Source organism: Pelophylax lessonae (assembly GCF_965119305.1).
Source record: "Pelophylax lessonae genome assembly, chromosome: 1".
In the NCBI taxonomy this organism is placed as follows: Eukaryota; Metazoa; Chordata; class Amphibia; order Anura; family Ranidae; genus Pelophylax; species Pelophylax lessonae.
Window position 1 is genome coordinate 370,153,896 of NC_138768.1, and position 20,698 is coordinate 370,174,593.

The following is a 20,698-nucleotide window of genomic DNA, read 5'->3' on the forward strand; positions in this document are numbered from 1 at the left end:
TAATGTCTATAACCTTTCTTTCCAGCTTCTGCGTTGTTACTTCACTTTAAAATGCTCATGATTTATTTATTTATTTTCATTCCTTTAGGCCCAGAAATCATGGATCGAACGAGCATTTCACAAGAGAGAATGCGTGCACATTATACCCAGCACCAAAGACCACCATAGGTAAGTAATTCTATATTTAAAAAAAAAAAGACTGTCACCCAATTGTTTTGGTCTTCTTTTCTACCGAAGGAAAAGCTTCTGATGTCTTCCCTTTCCATAATCCCTAAGGCTGGATACACACTATACAACTTTTGTTGTTAGATTTCCTTTAGATTTACCTTCAACTATGTAGTGCAAGGGCCTGCCTGATTGCATACACATTGAAAGTGTTTAGGTTTGACCTCATATTATATGGTTTTGGTAAGTCTAAAGGAAAAAGTCTTCAGAAAATCTTATAGTGTGTATGGCCCATAAGTCTTGTCTTCACATGCTAGACTGTCAAGCCTTACAGAGATTCTTCAAAAAAATACTTACATTTTATTCCAATATGCACTATTTGAAAGACACGTCTTCAATCTATTTCCAGTAGGAAACATATATATATTCCACATAGAACATATAGGGCACCCAAGTGGTTACATAAAATCAGATATAGAGACTTTCCTCTTTGTCTTAGATGTCTTGAGATCTAGGCGATCTGATTCATATGTTGTGCCATTGCCTTTTGTTTAGTTATTGACAAGAAATAGTGGATATAAATAACACTGTGAATGATATTCAAATTCCTCTCACCCACCTTTTTTTGTTTTGGGTGGGTTTCATTTTTTTTCGAGGTCATTTTTTTTTTTTTAATCTTGGCTGTTAATCGCCTTCTGTTTTTGGCAAGAAAATTTGTGGCCAGAAAATGGCTTTCACCAGCTCCTCCCACAGTGGATGATTGAATCGGGGATGTAAATACTTCTCTCTACTGGGAAAAAAAGAAGAGGATGCACTAATACGTTTGAAAAAAATGTGGCTTGCATGGTTAAATGCACCTCAGGTTGCTCCATAAGAATTTATCCAAAATAGGCTACTATGGTAATATTTTAAATAATTATATTTTGAGTGACTCTGCAGTGAGGTATATTTACATATTAGGCTTATGTTATAGCATAGGAGTACGGCTTGCTGAACAAGCTGGGATTGGTGTTTTATTTTTATAATCGTATATGAAAATGATTTGATAATGTTACCCTTACGGGCTTATTATTGTGTCTTATGTATTATTATGTAAGAAACGAGTTCTTCAATAAAAATTATGTATCTTGAAAACAGGCAAAACATGTGTAGTTTCTAGGTAAACAATTCATCAATACAGTTGATTTCCAACTGTTAAAATTATTAGAGAGCTGCAAATCTGAGTTTGGGATTATCAGAGTGATATTTCTGATTAACAATGTGTGTGTATTACAATAATGGCTGACCAAAAAGACAAATCCTTTAAAAGGGTAAAACTGTATATGTATTACATCCATATACTGTATTTGTTTGTCTGGAGTTCCACTATAAGGTAGATGAAAGATAGTTAAAGTGTTTTCAAACAATTACATAAACCCACTTAAGAGACTGGCCTCAAGTGAAACACAGAAATTAAACAAATCCCCCTACATAATTTGTACCTGTTTATCTGCAGCTCTCTCTGCTCTACAGCCTTCTAAATCACACATTTTACACAGAATTTCTGAGTTCCAGAGGGCAGGGGTGGGGATCTGATGCCATACACTGCACAGCATAGTGCAGGGACCTGAGTGATATCTGTGAGCTGAGTGGAGGGAATGAACACACCCCCCTCTAAACAATCTCATAGGGAAACATGTACAGCTGAGGCTATCAATCATCTTCTGTGTGCTGGAGGGGGGGAGGGGGGTTGAGTCATCTCCCAGGATTCTATGTGGCATAACCTATCAGACTCATGCAGATAGCAGAGGCAGGAGACAACAGATAAGAACTACACTAGGTGCTTTGGATTTAAGCAAGTACCCACTATAGAAGGAAATGTTTTGCTTGTTTTTAATTTCTGAGGTTTACAACCTCTTTAAATACATTTAATATGATCATCAACATATACTCCATATTTTTGTAATAAAATAAACAAAGCAATATTAAAAACAAAGCAGCGCTGTCATTTTAGCAATGCAAATTAATTTTGCTACATTTCTGATATAATGAACTATTCTGATTCAGTAGGAAATCAAATTATTACAAATGAAATGGAGTTTTGGCAAGTTGACATCTGTGCTGTGTATCCCACAAGCGAGAATCTTTGTTAAACATTTAGTCTATTTTTGCAGCTAATATGTAACATGTTTTTTGGCTGGTTGGCTGAATTTATCAACAGGCAGGTGTAAAAAAACAAAAAAAAATAAAACACCTGGAACTTCAGCAAGAAGGTATGTATGATTTTTCTAAGTGAGAAATTACCAGATTGTAGCCCTTCAAATTTGCCATACTTATAACAACTGATGTGCAGATAGGTAACTAGAAGTGCCAACTTGACAGGCTAGAGCATAATTAGTAAAAGGTTTAAGGTTACGATAGACAAGACTTAGGCAAATTCATAATGCAGGCATAATTCAAGGAGATGGCAGATGATGAAGGTTCATCCAAAAGACAAGCCAGTTGTATAAAGATAAAGACTGTAAAAAATAGAGAGCAAGATACCATCCCACCATAAAGACCAGGACAGCCATTTTTCCAAGCACTCTATCAATGCTGTTCCAGTGCTCTGAGTGGTTTTTTTTTTTTTGCTGCCAATGATGTCACAGAAATGATTTACCTGTGCTTCAGTATATATTTAAAGAACTAGATGCTATGACAAAATGGGCTCCCCGGTCCAATTGGTCCCCAAGCAATGCCTACTGGGTATATACCCAGATGAAGACATGGACAAGAGCCTTCTTACCTTCCTCCAGACCACATTATTTATAGCTCGTAAGTTGATTGCTAGAAAATGGATGCGGGACTCCCCGCCCACGTTTGGTGCGTGGAAGGCTGAGATAAATAATGTTTTACCATTTCATAAACTCATGTATAAAAACAGGGGAAACCCTGCTAAGTTCACTAAGATATGAGATAGATGGGTCCAAAATCCAGATACTGGCCATTGAGATGATCCGGGGTGGTGGTTGGAACCCTCTCGGGCTGCTGAGCTCCGAGCAGATACTGTATACACTTTGAGTTAGATGTCATGCACTGTTGAAGCACGTTACCTTGCATATGCCTGTAAGCACTGTTTTAGTTGGCGCTTGTTGCATTCCTTTTTTTTGCACTCATATCTGTAAACTCTGTATATCCTTGTTTTTTTGTTCAATAAACTCACTGGTTTAAAAAAAAAAAAATAATAACTAGATGCTACAAATGAACGTATAAGATCAGTGCATCTGAGAGATAAAGATCCTTGACTTTGCAAGGGTTAAGTATTTGCTGTCTGCAGGTGGTAAGCATGAGCCAGGAGGTTCTTATGTTCATCATAAATACAGATACAGTTATGAAACTTCATTTACACCAGCCTACATTTACAGCAGCCAGGGGAAAATGCAAAACACAGTTTTGCTGCATTTTCCTGCGGCCATCAGTCAATACATTCCTATCCTGAATGCAATATTTTTATGTTCAGGAGAGGGAGGTTGAAGCTCACCTAACCGCAGCAGCTCCTAAACTCTGCTTAAAGCCTATGTGTATACTGACACATAGGCTTTTATGGAGTTGAATTTAGGAGCTTTGGAAAACAAAATGCCAAAAGCTCCTAAACTCAAGTTTAGGAGCGGAGAGAGTAGGCTAGTGTAAATGAACCCTAAAGGAAACCAGTACAGAGGAAAGTTTGGGGGCCGCCATTGCTGAGTAGTTTCTCAAAATGCTAGTTGTCTGGCTGCAAAACTTTTAGTCATTGAGCTGGAACATATCTACAGCAACCAAAGTCAGAATGAAACCAACTTACAGTATCTGCATACTTGTAGATTAGTTACTCAGTACGTACTGAAGATACTGGGATTGATTTACTAAAGACAAATTGGCTGTATAATGGAATTTTTCCCAGAGCTTAGAGAACTTGGAAAAACTTCACATTGCAAAGAATACCCAATCATGTGCAAAGAAATTAAAACAGAATTTTTGTTTCCATATGATTGGATGATGGAAGTCAGCAAAGCTTTATTCCATTCACTAAGCTCTGTGACAGAATTCATATTTCTTTAGTACATGTTTTCTTTAAATATGACACCTCATTAGCAATTTTGTGAGACATTTTTCTAGGAGTCCAGCTTCGGGTTCTTTGGAACAATATTCTAAGCAAAACAACTTTCTATATCTGGCTGAATCCTCTGTGCGATCTTGTAGAAAATCAAGAAAGATACCTGTGTTCCAACACTGCAGAAGTAGTACAAGTAAGAACAATGCAGAGTGCAGTAGTTCTTGAGGGAATTTTTCTGAATAATAGAAGATCAACATGTGAATTAAAGTGCATTGAAAGTGCTTTTAATATTGTAGGGAAGAGACAGGGAATGTATTAAATGTTTATTGCTATATCCATGTCCCTGCTCTCGAAATTCATTCTCCCTTTTTGTCCTGGTAATCAATGTCACCAATTTAGAAAGTGATGGGAGATCCAATATTTTACTTTTATTACTCGAAAATGAGGTTAGTGAAAAATTTCCAATGGAGACACCTGCGGTCCACCAAATTTCCAATTGGGTTTGGCTAAAAAACAATACAAGTCTAAAATCCAATAAGCTGTTATCAATACTGCAGCATTTATGAGAACATCTGTGTTGTAACAAATCAGCATTATCTTAATGCAAAGTATTTGGAAAAGGGCACAAATGAAGTTGAAACCAAGTACAAACAGACAAAACATTAAATCTGATATCTTGCCTACTACTGTACATAGTGTGAATGCATTACACAGCACTGGCACTGTCCTGGGAAACATGATTGTCTTTTTTTCATTCTGCAGAATGTTGTGCTGTCATTGTAAAACACTAAGTGTATTGTTTTATTCGTACTGTAGGTGTTGTTGTGGACGGCTCATAGGCCAGCATGTTGGGCTGACTCCAAGCATATCAATCATCCAAAATGAGAAGAATGAAGGCAGACTGGGGCGTAATGATGTTCAGTCAGAGAAGTGGTCAATCGGAAAACATACACAGCTGAGCCCCACTGACGCCTTTGGCACCATTGAATTCCAAGGAGGGGGGCATTCCAATAAGGCTATGGTACATTTGTATTATTTGTTCTTGAATTTCTCTGCATAATGACAATCTTCCTGCACAAATTCACCTTATCCTGCTGCACATTATGATTACCACTATGCATATTCCTTATTCATAAGATGTTTAGAACTACAGTGATCAATATATTAAGTAAAATTGTCTTCACAAAAACTTAACATCCAGAAGCATAACTATCAACCACCACTGGCATTTCTACTATAACCAAATCTAGGAAGGTGATTGTGTCTGGATTTGATTATATTATAATAATAATATATAATTCCAGATATCCTCAAAATAGATAAATGATAAGCAAAAGGGTCATATTAAACATGTTCTTCTCAGGTTTGAGACATTTTTACACTATGTATAAAGGTTTGGTCATCCCTATGGGATGGACCTACAGACTCATAGGTTATATATTATTTTTTCTTTATTAGTTATATATTTCTATTTTGTTAGTTTATATTTCTATATTTCTATACATCATCCACCCCACAGAGATTACTATCAAAAGATAAATTAGTGCAAGAAGAAGTAAAAATTAAACAGTCAAACATTATGACACTGACGAGTCTTAGTTCTGTGCTCACACGTCTTGATTACCAAAATGCAAAATTTGATAAGAATTATATGCTACAGTTCATTTACTAAAGGAGCAGTGGCAATTTACTTAGTAAGGTGAATATTCTCTTTACAAAGTGAAAGGTGGGAAAAAAAAAAACAGTTTTAATTTTGAATACCTAATTATGTGCATGTGTTTATTTTCTTTTGCACAGGTGATCACAAGTCCCCCATATTTACCAACATTAATTTTGCACTTTAAACATACACTTTGTCAAGTAAAAAGCCTTTAGCAAATATATCCCATTATGCTACCATGACCTGGCAAAGCTTTTTAAATTATGGCTGGCAAAGCTTTTTAAATTATGAACAGAGTATTTAAGTCACGTATATATAAACACGTATTATATTAAGCAGCTTTTAACAGAAATAAATAATTCTGCCCCCATTGTTTCTTCAAGCAAGAAACTTGGTAAATGTTTTACATTAGACAGGATTTTATGCATCGTATTTCATTACACTGCTTAGGCACCTATGTATACAGGCCACTTCAGCTATAGTGACTGTAATAATAATTGTTACAACTGTTACCTAAACAAATCCTAATGTGCAGTATGTGCCTATTTACAGGTTTACAACTCAATGGCATTTTTCAGTTGTCATGGGAAAGTTCCATCTGATTTTGTCCCTACATAGAGATAAGAAGGGATGTATTCCTCCATTAGCCTCTGGGTTATATAAGTTTGTATCAAAATATTAAATGCTATCTGTGAAATTAATGTTCTTGTTTTTGAAGCCTGAATTTATCAGCAAATTAATCAAATTAATCATCTTGAGGATATTATATTATTTTAGAAGATTTCATAGCAATGTATAAATGTAATTCAACTTTACATTGGGTTTTTTACAACCTATGCTTAAGACACAAGATTTAATACAGAGCTGGGTGATATGGTAACGTATTTTTCATACCCTTGTGTTGTTACAACATATTTTCTGAAAATGCATGTAATTTATTTACGTAATTATTCATTTCTTTGTTTGTTTCTGCCTGTTTACAGTATGTGCGTGTTTCGTTTGACACCAAGCCTGACCTGCTGCTGCATCTCATGACAAAAGAGTGGCAGCTAGAACTGCCAAAGCTCCTCATATCTGTTCACGGAGGCCTCCAAAACTTTGAGCTCCAGCCAAAACTGAAACAGGTCTTCGGGAAAGGCCTAATTAAAGCTGCCATGACAACAGGAGCTTGGATATTCACTGGTGGAGTGAACACTGGTAAAAAAAATCACTATATGGTATACTCCCCCCTTAAACTCTTAAAGTCCAGTAGAAAATCCTAAAAATAGCATTCATGTACCAGACTATAAATCTACTCCTATGGCAAGGCCACTTATATTAAACAGGTATCAGAAAACATGTCAAAAGTTTTTCTCTCAAAATTTGTTCCAGGAAGAGTTGAAGCCAAATCATAATAATGAAGGACAGGAAACAAGTAAACTCACAAGAATAGATCATCAATAGCACGCTATATAATTCTCTAAAGGCGTGCTTATTTTAAAGTGTTTCTAAAGTCAGTTTTGGATATGATTTTGAAGTGTTACAACTCTTCGTTTTTTTATTGTCCACTGAAACAGAAAGGGATGGAAAATCTAAAATTTTACAATTGTCACAAAAACAGAAATAAATGGAAAATCATCCAACGGGGACAACGGCTCTGATGTTTACTGTTTCAGGGGTGATTTCCACTTACCTTGTAGATATTTTCTTCCACTTCTTGTGTTCTTGGAAAGAAAGGGAAGAAAATCTCCTCAACAGGATGTGGACTCTTCCATACTCTATGTAAACAAAATCTAAAAAAATTAAAAAAAACAACATTTTAGCTTTATATATATTTTAAAGTGGAAAATAGTGTTATTTTCAGGTCAGTCCTTGACAGAACTGTTTTAAAGCATTTTTAAACAGTAATTTAAATTTTAAAAAGTATACAAGATTTGTTTGACGATAGACAACAAACAGCTTGTGTTATATTTTCAAAGCAGTTTATTAAATTGTATAAGAGATATGTCATTAGATAATAGCTCAGAATATTCTAGTTATGTAACTTACAATGCATTATGTAATTTAATATGAATATAATTTTCTAGGTGTCATTCGTCATGTTGGTGATGCTTTAAAGGATCACGCATCAAAATCTAGAGGAAAAATCTGCACAATTGGTATTGCCCCTTGGGGAATAGTAGAAAATCAAGAGGATCTTATTGGCAAAGACGTAAGTTGTCTTTTTTTCTATGATGTTCTTATAATTACACTTCATAATCTGCAATTAGTTTCACTTTCTTGTACTTCTACACATGCTAATGTAAAGCCAATTGCTGGAGTCTACCAATTAAAAGAATTCATCATCACAAACTAGTGCTTAAATTACATGTATATTACAAAGAATATGCCAGCTTTTCAATTATGTGATTACAAATCTACCATATTTAATGGCAAAAGAAGTTTAAGTTACTGAAGGAATTCTGAAGAATTTCTTACAATGGAGAGTGTAGGGAAAACAAGAGTGCCACATCACAGGTTTAGGAGCTCAAAAGTATTTATTTATCATAGAAGGCATTGACCCCAGAGTGGTGCTTTAATAGCTGGTCAGCACTTGAAGCCCTGATGAAGAGGGAACATTGTTAACCCCCAAAATGCATTAACTTTTAGCATTAAATACTATTGAAATTTAAACTGTGGTTTGGCACCCTTGTTTTTTCCCATTTACTTAGCTGTGTTTATCTAAGGTGCATTTGAGGGACCTTTGTGCTGAAGCCCCACCTAGCAATGGTCATTGTAGTCTTTAGTATACACTAATCCAAACACTGAGAAGGAAAACCAACTCTGGATCAAGCATGTCCCACTCCTATTAGGTTATAGGTTATACTAACCTGCAGTACATGATTAAAAGTGTCTATCTTGATCACAAGGTACACACTGTAGCAGATTTCTTGCCTTGTTCATTATCAACAACAAAAATAATGGCCCATGGGATTGTTTTTGTTTTTGTGTTCAATTTTTGAGGTACGCTCTTATTCCATACATAACAGCCTTTACTTTTCTTGTTCATTATCAAAAGATGTTCTTTAGGTGACATTTATAGTAGCATGAACTTTTCAGGGACCAGATGGTAAATATTATGGGAGTTCTGTTCTCCACTGGCTGTACACATGGGGTGGGCTTTAACACAGAGCATCTGCATACAGTATATATGACCATAGGGAACAGCTTTTCTTTGCTGACAGCATGCTCACTGCACTCACAGCAGAGTAACTAACAGGCTAACTAACGAATGGGCAGCTATTTATGCATAGTTGTGATCGTGATCTTCTAATCATGTGACTGTTGTGACAGCCAATTTCAGCAGTTACAAGATCTAAAAGCCAGCCTCTGACTCCCAGCATTTAGATCCTCTTAAAATGTCAGGGGGCAGTGGCAGCAAGAGGTTAACCTGTGGATTTTGCTAATCCTTGGAACCATTAAGCTCACTATAGATCCTACAATCTGTATTATTTACTTCTGATCTGTCAGCAACTGTGTATTCAGTGGCCCTATCTGAATAATCACAATCTGAATGCATTTAGTTGACAGGCTTTTACATTGCAATTTTTTAATAGAGATTAAATAGATGTTGTACAATTAGATTATGCAGTTTTAGAGCAAACATTTTCATGTGTGTATGTGTAGAACCCCCGAGACCTCTATTTTGCAAACTGAACTGAAAACCTGCACTGCCTGTCCCCTTATTATAGGCAGGGGGATTAACACATTGCTTTTAAAGGGCCATAGAAGTACAGAGGTTGGAGGAGACAGCCAGAGCATGAGCATGCTAGGTCAATTTGTATTTCTTTTCTGCTAGTGTTCAGCTCGTTGAAATTATCACACAAACATTTTCTTCATTATTATTTCCTATAACTTTCCAATAAATTGTGTGAAGAATCACTTCTGTTATCCAAGCATGTGAAAAGAAATTGCCTGCCTTCCTATTTCATCTGCAAATGATTGGATAATTGAAGCATATATTCACACATTTATTGTGTGAACATTCTCAATTCCTTTAATAAATCAGCCTATTTGTGTTAATAAATGGATGCAATGTGTTTTCAGGTACATTGAATTTGCCTATGAGATCAGTTTGAGATATTTTTGAGTTAATTTAAACATACTTCCTGTCAAGCTGCTTTTTAACACATTATAAGCAGCATCAAGCTATTTTTGGATTTTTAATGGCTTGTATGGATAGAAAAACAGTTGTGCGAATTCCCTTGAGAGTGAAACACAAGTTTTTTTAACAACTGTCCTTTTCCTGAGTAGAGATAAGCCTAAAGTTCAGACCAAACACAAGAATGGCTTTTTGGGCATTCACCCAAATGCCAGACGTTTTATTAGTTGGTCAGTAGCCAGACACCATATTTTATCTAAGATAAATGGCATTCCATCTCTTAGTTAGAGTAGCAGGGCTCCAGGAGATGTCATTCAGCACCAGTCAGCCATGGGATCACACATGTCCACTGGTTAGCATGTTTTTTTTCTTTTGGTGGGTGCTAGGCATGATTGATATGGATCTGCATCAGTGGACAATGTAATTGATGATAGATGGGGACACATTTTTGTCTCTCTTTTAAATAAAGGACTTGCCAAAAATTATGTGTGTTTATTTTCTTTTAACTTTTTGTGTGAATGAGTAGGGATATTTTGTACTTAATATTCATTTAGATAGTTGGGGGGGGGGGGTATCTTGGGGCGCCCTAATTGTTAAAGAGAGTTTCCAGATTCTGATAAGCTCTCACCTGCACTGTGGCCCAGTGGTTTTGGGAAAAGGCCCTTCTCCTCATCAACCTGTTGAGGGCATGTGACCTGCTATGGCTCAGGGGAGGCACAAGCTTACCCCCTCCTTTCCTGGCCAGCAAGGCTGCATGCTCAAGAAAGGAGTCTGGTATTGATTTTGTGAGGGACCCAATGCTGTTTCTTTTAGTTTTTGGGTAGGGCTCCTAAAATTTGGGTCTGGTATGGAAAATAGGAGGCCCCATTTTTTTTTTTTTTTTGGGCCAAAGTCTTTTTTTTTTTTGTTTCTTTTTTTTGTGGGATAAGGATGGCATGTATTTTTCGGGGGAACCCCTCGCCATTTTTTTTATGTGTGAAGTATCCCTGTTAACTTCTATATCAGGCCAACATCTAGGATACTGCTCTGGTATATGAACAAAAACCTCAACCATTGGTTTACATTGTACAGATGTGCCATTTTCACAGGCAGATAAAAGAAATACCATTTAAAGCAATTTTGCATTTTTAATGTTGCTCTTAGAGCATTTTCAAAATCTCTACTCCTTGCCAAAAGGAAATTAAAAAAAAAATTAAAAAAATGTTTTTTGCTTTGACACATGCTCCCCAAGGCAGTGCCCAGCCCCTCGTGTCATGTTTGATAAACCCTATTATACCAGACATTGTCCATTACTGTTTTTTAACATATGTCTCCTGTTGACTTTAATGGGGTTTAGGTTTGGCACTCTAACTTTTCTCATGTTCAATGAAGTTAAAACCATGGAATGTTCAGCTCATCCCTATTTCTGAGCTGTATTGCACACTCATTTTCCACACTTGCACAATCCTTTACTTACCAACTGGTCCTATTTTTGTCATGATAATCACTGATTGTATATGACCTCACACCCAAATGCAACCTCACCTGTGCCCATCAATGCAGTTTTACCTGTGCTCGTCAATGCAGCCTGACCATTGCCAGGGTAATGAGAGGAGAGGAAGAGGAAAGCTGGCCGGATAATCACAGAGCGGGGATCATCCCGCTATAACAGCTTCCATTTGAATTGCCGGGCGCTCGCCATCACACACAGTCCCGCCTCTGGTATCGGCAGCTTTGATAGACATCACACGTCCCGGCATTGAACCGGTGTTCTGTCTATCAAAGGAGCCGGGCCAGGAGGTGGTGCTGTATGTGATGGTGAGTGCCTGGCAATTCAAATGAAAGCTGTTACAGTGGGGCAACCCCCCACTCTGTGATGATCCGGCCGGCTTTCCTCTCCTCTCTCTTCCCCTGGGCGATCACTGGAAGAACGGCTCCAGAGGCAGCCCCACACTCGCCCTCAATCTTTTTCTCAGCGCAAAATGCAAGCAGGCGAGTGGAAAATTTGAGGGCTGCACATTAGTACAGAGTTATTTTGAATAGCAAATTCATCCTGTAGCTATCAGTAACTAGGAGCCACAATCCCAAAATGTACACACAGCATTAACTGATGATGAATGTAGAGGTGTCTATAGACAACCAAACATATCCCCGTGAAGGATGGTTTGTGGAATTAACTGTTTGTCCTCAAACACACTTGCAGGGACATTCACAAACAAATTCCAACTTTTGAAGATGCTTGTGATCATCTCCTGAAAGTTTAGAATCCTCCCAAAACTCACAAGATATGCAATCTACAGGTGTCAGTAGCCAAATGGTAATTACAGTTTTTCCTGAATAGAATTACAGTCGATGGGTCTTCCTGAATAATTGCAATGCAGTAATCATTGATTAAGTGCATAGATAGAATAATATTTCACTTTTCAGTGTAATAAATATTACTTTATAAGAGCAATAATTACTGTAGATAGGCTTTCATCCTTTGAAAATACTTTAACAATTTGATAATGTGGTTTTTGTGCAGAAGGAATGGTGTAAACTCCTCAGTTGCACTCTGCAGGAGCAGTTGCCCCAGAGCTTAGTAAATGAGGTAAAGCTTCACTGTGCAAAGAATACCCAATCACATGCAAGGAAAACAAAAAAAATAACACTTTTGATTTGCACTTGATTGGATGATGGAAGAAAGCAGAGCTTCTGCTCATTTACTAAGCTCTGGAGCAACTGCTTTTTCAGAGCGCAACTGCACCTTGCAAAGTGCACAGCCTATTTACCTTTAGTACATCAACCCCAAAGGGTTCTGTGTAATTTGAAAAAGGTTGTTAAAAGGTGGACATCACCTTTAAGGGACCTGGTTACCTGGGTGGTTAGGTTTTCATGGACGCATCCATATCCCTGACTCATGTGATGGTTATTAGTAACCAGGCAAAGATTTAGCAAATAGATGCAGGTACTTTGCCCTAGACCTTGTGTGTAATACAGGAGTCATGAAATGGCTTCTTCTATGAGTCATTGAAGTGAGATCATGGCAGTGTTAAGATAGTAAACAGGAAGAACACCAAAAAACTGTAAACACTGAGGGCACTATGTGTTACAACTGGCTGAAAAATCATGAAAACCCTTATTCAGAACTTGTTTAGAATAATGTTATGCATTCTATAATGAAGTTATATTTATTTCCTCCTTTACTAACATTACTAATTATACTGATTCTTAAAGGTGGTGCGACCATATCAAACCATGTCTAACCCCATGAGCAAACTGACTGTACTTAACAGTATGCACTCGCATTTCATTCTTGCTGATAATGGGACAACCGGCAAATATGGAGCCGAAGTGAAACTAAGGAGGCAACTGGAAAAGCACATATCTCTGCAGAAAATTAATACAAGTAAGCAACTGGCTGAAATTGTTAGCATGGCAACATTGTTTGATCCCATTATTTCTTCTCTCAACTATCAGGTAACTTTGCACTTCGCCAGCTACATTTCCAGGGACTGAAATATAAGAGAAACCTTCAAATCTTCGGACTATATAGGTTGTTAAATTACTATCAACAAATACATTGATGTAAACCAGATTTCACTGTTGTTAAATTAGCTGTACTTTTAACTAAAAACATCAGCTATTAGGCAGACATGGATTGGCCATTACTTTTCAAAATGTAAGTGTCTGCTTCATGCTGGCTCAGAAAAATATTATCTAACAGCCCACACACGTCTGAATGTTGCACTTACAGTCCAAAACCATTTTGAAGCATCCAGAGGTGGCCATGCCTCCTGAAACATTTTGCCCTACCCACTGGGGGCTTAGTTATAGAGATTAGAGGAGCAGTGCTGGCTGAAGCTATCATATCCACTCTACATTGCCCTGGCTGGGTGAGCGGCATCTTAAACTTTTTCTACTGGATATGTGAGATTTGATACCAGCACCCCTCTTCCTGAGCACCAGCAAGAAAGCATACTGTACTCTTGCTTGGAGCAGTACTACAAGGTCTGGCAGGTCACATTTATAAGCATTGCTGATAACAGCAATTGGCCATAGGCTACAGAATGCAACGTGTAGTTATATAGCTAGGAATGCCACCTGCTACCAACTTGTAACTAAGATATGCTTTTGGTCAAATATATATCTATCCTTTAGAGATTAACTCCAGGAAAATATCAAATATTCTGCTGAAATACATATATGGAATTCATTTTACCCATCAAAGGATTTGTATTTCTGTCCAGATATGTGCACAGTCCTGCTGGACAGAAGAGCCATAATGGTGACCTTGCTATTTTTTTCTTGAGCAAATAAAGCATATTATTATTTTTATTATTGTTATTTGTATTCAAGATTGATATAGCGCCAACAGTTTGCACAGTGCTTTGAAACATGAGGGCAGACATTACAGTTACAATACAATTCCATACAGGAGGAATCAGAGGGCCCTGCTCATTAGAGCTTACAATCTAGGAGCGAGGGTCAAGTGATAGAAAAGGTAATAACTGTGGGGAAAGATCTGATGGAGAAAATAAAAGTACAGTTGTTAGGTAGGGGCAGAATAGAATATGTAAACCCCTAAACAAAACATTATTGTTGCAACTTACCAGTCTTTTATTGAGGTGACTACATTAGTTTCTTTCCTTAGGCTTTTGTTTCCTTTTTACTCAGTGATCCTTCTCACTCACTCTACTGTGTCTATGGATCGAACTATGGTTGCCACTCATGCTGGACTTCAGTTACGTCTTGTCTTCCTCTCCTCATATGCATAAGTGGAGGGTTAAAAGTATACAGAGGGAAAATAACATTGTTTGTGCTTTCTGTTTACTTGACAAGGACACTGCATTTCTGTAAAGATCAACGTGTCTTTTTTCTTCTAGCTCAAAAAATGTTATTAGCATCAAAAATGAAAACTGACACAGCCACCACATCTAAGAACTGATAAGCTGCAATATATTCCATTTTGGTTCCTGGGTTTAGATATTCTTTTACTTATACAGTTATGTTACCTCCCTGCCACCTGGCTGTGTTGGAACAACAGACTAATTATCTCATCCCTTGCTTTCCCCTCATCATGCTCCTTATCAGAATATTTGCATGCACTACACCAGACTGACCGATAGCGCTACCCCTTCCATCTGTCAGCATACAGTTCTACTGTAAAGAGGATTACAAGAGTCTGATATCATGTCAAGTTCAGGCAATTTCACTAGTTACATTTAAAAAATACAAATTATAAATGCACAAGCGCATTATTTGGTGTATTTAAATATTTTAAATAATTGCAATGCATATTGTGCTACCTCTATTGCTTAAGAGTAGGAAATGGAGGATAAAGATTAAGGAAGACTGGAGGATTATTTTTTACAAAATGGTAGAGTCAGTAGCAAGAGTCCATTTTTTCCATGTAATGAGTTTTTTCTGCTTCTCTGCTTTTTCACTGCTTCTACAATCTACATTGTGTATAAAAGAAACATTGAATGTAAATGGTAGATTGACATATTGGAACTTGTGGAACTTGTGAACATTGTATTCCTATACAGTATATTTCATGCCTGCAATAACCATAAAGAAGCCTAGATGGATGTTATGTTTTCTCTGAATAGATCATCAATGCTACTGATGAGCCAAACATACCTAAGTTAAGATGTCAAATTCATACCCTAATGAAATCAGTCGGAGTCCAGTCTTAGAAACCCATAATGCAATTTTCTTGGCTATTAGACAAGCAATTGTCACACAAAGGGCATGGGAAGTAGATAGTGCCCTATGGGACATTTACCAAAGCAACCTTTTAAAAAATTTGCTTTGGTGGGGAGTAGTGTTTTTTTTTTAAGGCTTTAAGGATAATCTCACATTTGGGAACATGTTACATGTTCCACCCATTTTTAGGGTGGAACATGTAACATGTTCCAAATGCTGCAGCCACTGCCCGCTGCCCTCTCTCCCTGTGGCAGCAGTACAGGAAACCTCTTTCACTTTTTAAAATCAGCACCACACGGCCGCATCATTTATACACACTGTGTGTCAATGAACTACAAGCCTCTGCATCCTTTGCAGTTGCTGGCTTGTAGCTTTCAATGAAGTTCATACTTGAAGGATGCCTCTTGTCTGCATGCCAAGTGATCTTTGTGATGTATACATCCAAGTACATTAAAACTGACATTTACAAGGCTCTGGTGATGTGTCATGGGGTACACCATGCAAAAAAGAAAAACAAGAAAAAAACATGCTCCCCCAATATCCATATCCCTTATCTGTGCATGCAGGGGAAAATGAGCATACACCCCCACATGAACTATACTAGGCCACATGCCCTCAAAAATAACTCTGTTCCATACAACCATGGCCTAGTGGTTGTGGGGGTCTGTGGGCAGGGGACCTATCGGAATTAGAAAGCCCCCTTTAAAATAGCAGGACACCCAATATCCTACCCTCTCCTCACATAAAAGAGTAAGGGGTTCATAATACCCTTACTCATTCAAAAACCATTGTAAATTTAATAAACGCATTAACACATATTTGGGGAATGACTTTTCACTGGGTGGCCAGAGCCTCATGGGGAACTAAGAGGCTGATTCCCCATCAGGTCGGAATGGCTGTTGATTGACCGCACACAGTAGTTGGTGGATTTAAACACTACTATCGGACTGAATAATGGCCATGGATCGGCCCACTGCCATGTGCTGTCAATCAACAGCAAGGCAGACCTGATGTACCTGTCTCTGACACTTTCAGTACTCCACCCCAGTGTAATTCTAAAGGGTGTCTATGACCGCCTTTGTGAATTCCCCAGATTATTCTGGCAACTAATTATTGCATTATTAAATATTGATCTTTTAAGTGTCTCCTAGGTTTTAGATTAGGTTCACAGCCTGTCCTGTCCGAGCTGGTGATTAGGAGTGATACATGATATCATTGCTAAAAAGATACTAAGGGCATGTATAAACAGACAAATACAACATGCTTTCAAGTGCATTCAGCCTGCATTTGAAATGTGCTGGAGATGCAGTTTCTTTCATTCTGACCTCCTTCCTAGGTGCTAGGGACTGCTTTGAGCTGCTTTTGAATTTCCACTGGCTTGTATGTGGAGACAAGTAGTTGTGACATAAAAAAATACAGTACCTTTGTATATCAGCCCTAATACAGCATTATTTATGCAGATTAGGTCTATGAACTAAGGGACAGTTTAATGATGTCATTGTGACATGTACATAAATCATTTGACCTGTCCCTAGCGTTTTTTGGCTGCAGTCCAAACACAAAAACATATCTGGGTTTAGGAAGTATGCCCCCTACTTCCTAAAATTTACCATGACCAGTTATTAAAACTAATATTCAGTCACGCTTGCTGTTGAAATCTTTCGCATACAGATAAGCTGTTTCCATGTATTTATCCTGCTTTCTTTCTTTTTTTTACATATTATTATTATATATTATTATTTAAAAAAAAATGTTTTTATGTGTGATTTGGGGAATGCAGAAGATGGGAAAAGCTTGTTTTTGTTCAATACTGTGCACTAAATCAGGGGTGCTAAAAAAAAAAAAAAAAAAAAAAAAAAAAGTCTTTACTGATAATGCCTGTGTATATGCCTTTTTTCAGTTCTTTTATTAGTTGCTATGAAAAGCAGTAATAACATGCTTTTGTCATGTTGTATTTTATGAATAATTTGTTTGCTATAGCTGTGTATATATATATATATATATATATATATATATATATATATATATATATATATATATAAATACTGAGGTATAGATATGTTCTACAATTTGAGTTTAGGTCAAGAGGACAGGAATGTATAAAGTAATTAAACAGCTATACTATCAAGAAAAATCCTCCAAAGTGCAATTGTATGAATTTGAAATACACGGCTGTGTCTCCTTCAGCAGAGACTGCTGGATACCAGATAAGAAAGCTTATTTATCAAATTAGCTATTTCTTTTCATACAATTATATCATGCTATGTCAAATCCAGAATTCAACAATTACAGTAATTCTCATTACAATGCCAGACAGGCTACAAGGAATGATTATCTCATTAATGATGAGTGTTTTCAGTTCCTTTTAAACTGTATAACAAAATGTATAACTGCTATTTCAGAACAAAAAAAGTCTATAATTGGCAAGCACCAGCTAAAATCTTTTCTTTAATTTACGTGAATTTTTAAAGTTTTCAAGTTATTTAGTCATTATGGAAAAAATATTTTAGGAACAACTGTAGATGACTCATTTTTGTGTGCTTAAAGCAGAGCACCACCCAAAAGGGAAAGCTCCGCTTGTTCACACCCTCCCCCTTCCATTGCCACATTTGGCACTTTTTGGGGGCAGCAGGTAACTGGTTTTCACGGGTACCCACTCCCACTTCCGGGTAAGATCGTGTCAGGGCACTCTATGACATTTCTGACCGCTCCTCCTTCTCCCCACCTCTGCTTTGTAGGACACACAAAGGTCCCTGAAAAAAATGGGACCATTCCGAAAGCACAGCATGACTCCTGCTTGCACAGTGGGAAACAGGCTGTGAAGCTGAAAGGGTTCACTTCCTATTTTCTTTAATGCAGATGCCGGCGCCTGCACCCAAAGCTAATTGACGAATCAGCTAGTGGTGCCGACATTGCGGGATCCAAGGACAAAGTAAGTGTCCTTATATTAAATGTCAGCAGCTATAGTATTTGTAGCTGCTGACTTTTAATTTTTTTTTGTTACAGACTGGATCTCCTCTTTAATAATTTACATTGTTGTTCATCCAGTTTAACACTCTACGTTTATACAATAAGAATTGGTAAACCTGCAACAGGAATGCAAAGTGGTCACTCTCTGATGTTTGCATGTACCTCTCTATGTCTTCTGGAATCTGGACCATCTGAAACCTCCAAAACCAAAGGTGTTCTGACTGGTTGAATTACCCTGCCTCTCTGTATCCCTACTGACTTTTCATATTGATAGACAGGCTTAGTAGACAAAAGCAGTGCAAAAGGGCAGAAGGAGGGTAATCTTTCGTGCTCCAAGTTGGTATTTGCCTACTGAAAAGGTACCTGAAGCCAATAACAAATAACTATAAGGACCGCAAGCACTAAAGGCTGCTTTCCTTGCATTGCTTTTGCATATTTCAAATGTTATTGATGTTGATAGTTATTTTAAAGCAGAACTCCATCTATTTTTTTATTTTGAATGGATGGGATAAGCATTGATTCCCCTTATCCAAATAGCCACAATGCTTGGAAAGCAGGAAAATCCCCTACTACCTTTAACCCAAGCATAGCAGCCAGGGCTTTGACATGGGTTGAACTCTGAGGGCCGGGGATAGGTTTAATTCCACTAGAAGCAAGTTAAAAAGAAATACTGTAAGTATATTACAAGAATAAAATATATAGAGGAGACATAGAAAATACAGTACATCCAAAGTATAGCAAAACTTTGTCATGTGCTCATAATACCTGGTAAACTGAGATTATGAAAAGTCAAATTTGTCCAGGACCAGGATCATTCCTCTTTTTACACTAGTGACCACAAGTTTAGATTTAGATGGTTAGAGGGCAATTGTAGAAAGTGTGTGGGTGTACTCCTTTAAAAAAATACCTGTAGTGGTCCACTATAGGCTGTACAGAATCTTTGGATATATGTATTCTTTTCAGATTGGAATGGAGGTGATACTGGAACTACATTAACAAAAGCACAATGTGGAGAGCAATCTCTAGCTGACATCAATGTTTGCAGATCATGTGCACTAGAGCTTGAATCTTAATTAACAACTTGATGCAGCATGCAAAGCACTGCCACTCACAGTACAATGTGGTGGTACATACCTTTCATAATTATTCCTGGTGATAGTAAACCAATTTCAGCCAAAATTATTAACATTATATTGAACAATGCAATGCCTGCTTTAAAAAATGAACTATTTATACTGATTATTTCTGTCCTTATTTTAAAATTAATTTAACATGTGCATACTACTATTGAGTAATGTTTCTCAAGCTCCAACACTCGAGAAGTAAAATGGCAAAACTTGTGGCCGCCAACTCAGTGTATGTTGTACAAGAAAAAAAGCATTAAAATACCTATTGTAGTTAACGGCTATTTCATACATTTCCCATTTGGAATTGTGAGCCGAGAAAGTGAAATAATGCTGTATTTACATCTGCTGATGCTAAACTAAAAAGCTCTGTCACCTTACATCAAGGAAAATATAAGGAAAGTACTAATACAACTATCTTTTGACATAAAAACATCCATTTGAGCTAATACACATTACTGTCACAATAATACATCAAGGTCAAGGTCATAAACTCAATGATACTTATCTCTAAATAAATACTGGCTGCCTGGATAAGGAGATGTAACAAGTTCAGTTCTTAGTTTAAAGCTTCTGATTATGTGTTGCTCAGTATGAGCTCAAAAGCTCAATTTTACTTTGGTTCTAATTACAATTGACAGCGACAATCCAGTATCTAAACCATTACCAATACAGGGTGCTTTTAAACATTTCACTTAAGGATTAATGTTTATTTGAATTTCAGATGTGTGTAGTCTTTTTAATGGTTATCCTATATAATAGTAAGGGATTTTTAATGCACATAAGGCACATCAAAACTAGCTTTAAAGAACAGCTATGACAAATGAAATATATTCCAAATTATTGGTTTAACAATAAGAGTTTGCTTATAAAAATGGACGAATTTGTAGCAGTAGCACTTATTTGGTACTGCACAGATAAACTGGAATCATGCAAAAATA

At 37.1% G+C, this 20,698-nt stretch overlaps 1 protein-coding gene across 3 annotated transcripts in view; it reads left to right on the forward strand.

Annotated features, from left to right (window-relative positions):
- Positions 1-20,698, forward strand: part of TRPM3 (transient receptor potential cation channel subfamily M member 3) — a 552,760-nt gene that overhangs the window by 286,008 nt on the left and 246,054 nt on the right. For all 3 annotated transcript variants that reach the window (XR_014225124.1, XM_082252764.1, XM_082252765.1), the window contains exons 2-6: positions 89-168; positions 5,033-5,237; positions 6,860-7,073; positions 7,943-8,067; positions 13,192-13,363. Coding sequence is in view for 2 of the 3 variants with exons in the window: in XM_082252764.1 (XP_082108890.1) it covers positions 89-168; positions 5,033-5,237; positions 6,860-7,073; positions 7,943-8,067; positions 13,192-13,363 (796 nt within the window). In the remaining variant the exon portion in view is untranslated. The remainder of the gene's footprint in view (positions 1-88; positions 169-5,032; positions 5,238-6,859; positions 7,074-7,942; positions 8,068-13,191; positions 13,364-20,698) is intronic.